Source organism: Pteropus alecto, unplaced genomic scaffold (genome assembly GCF_000325575.1).
Source record: "Pteropus alecto unplaced genomic scaffold, ASM32557v1 scaffold12, whole genome shotgun sequence".
Lineage (NCBI taxonomy): Eukaryota > Metazoa > Chordata > Mammalia > Chiroptera > Pteropodidae > Pteropus > Pteropus alecto.
In genome coordinates this window covers 4,505,459-4,506,727 of record NW_006432669.1, presented here as the reverse complement: position 1 = coordinate 4,506,727, position 1,269 = coordinate 4,505,459, and the positions used below count along the sequence as shown (strand labels likewise).

Genomic DNA, 1,269 nt, shown 5'->3' with positions numbered 1-1,269 from the left:
TTGTACCTAGACAGTCATTAGCAGAGTATTTGATATATGTTATACATTCAACAGATTGTTGTTGAATAAGTTATTGAAGTTGTTATACTTTTGCTATAAATATATTAGAAAAATATGTTACAAGAAAGTTACGAAATTAATAATAATGTTTCATTTGATCTCTTTCCAGTGCTTTATGAATTAGAAATGCTTATTTGAAATTGAGTCCCTGTTTATATTTAAAAAGTTTATTGTTCGTGATTACCATGAAATGAACTTGTTTCTATATGTGTCTGTAGATTGAAAAGGCCTAGCTTATCTTCATTGCTTTGAGTAAAATAACTAGCTTTTTTATTGTATACACAGAAATATGGTCAACTTGAAGAATATCTCAATCATGCGGATTACTTTCAAGATGAGAAGTTTGACTGAATTGTAACACATTTCCTTCAGAGAAGATTTTATAAATTCCTGTAAATGTGAAGATCATATGCCTTGTTCCTCTATATCATGTGACAATTATATATTTTATGTATATCTTCATGGTAAAATATCTTGTTTAAAACATGTTCATCTTAATTTCCATGAAATGTTACTCTACAGTCTAATAAAACTTTCATCTACTGTACATAGAAAACATAAGCTTAATAATTTTAAGTGTATTTTGAAGTTATGTAACAATGCCTTTATAACAGATGACTATCAAGTGAATGAGCTGCTCATGTCCTGTCAGTTTAGTACAAAAATGCTGTATTTAAAAAATGTGTTTAGACAAACACCAACATGTATTTATTGCTGAATCCCTGCCCAGATTTGTTTATTATTCTTTTTCAGCATCAAATGATCTTCACTAATATGTTTTTTACTACTGTAATTATCTAAATCACTGGACCATAGAAGAAACCTCAATGCTTCATGCAGTTCAACCCCTTTCCTTGCCTCAGAATCAGCCTGTAGTTTACCCTTTCCAAGTAGAGGAGTGCTTTCCCTTAGAAATCGATTTCAGGCCTCTATAGAGTGTTTCAACTCTCACATCAGGAATAATCATGGTATGTATTTTTATGCTTCATAATGTTCTTTTTTCTATTCAATTTTGTCTACACATTAATGATTAAGATGTATTTTATTTTTATCCATAACTTTTGCATATGTTTTTATATAGGATCAGAAGATCTCAGACAGATTTAGCCAAAAATATTTAAAAGCATATTTTGGCATCTGCGTTGCTTTGCACATCTAAATTTTTCCATAATATAATAAAGTAAAATGGTTTCAGAGTGAACAAATGGA

General features: G+C 29.4%; 1 protein-coding gene across 6 annotated transcripts in view; it reads left to right on the top strand.

Annotated features, from left to right (window-relative positions):
- The window catches only part of CCDC82 (coiled-coil domain containing 82), a 27,310-nt gene extending 26,041 nt beyond the window's left edge, over positions 1-1,269 (top strand). For all 6 annotated transcript variants that reach the window (XM_025043748.1, XM_025043746.1, XM_025043749.1 and 3 more), the window contains one exon: positions 346-1,269. In XM_025043748.1, the coding sequence (XP_024899516.1) occupies positions 346-411 (66 nt within the window). In that variant the 3' untranslated portion in view covers positions 412-1,269. The remainder of the gene's footprint in view (positions 1-345) is intronic.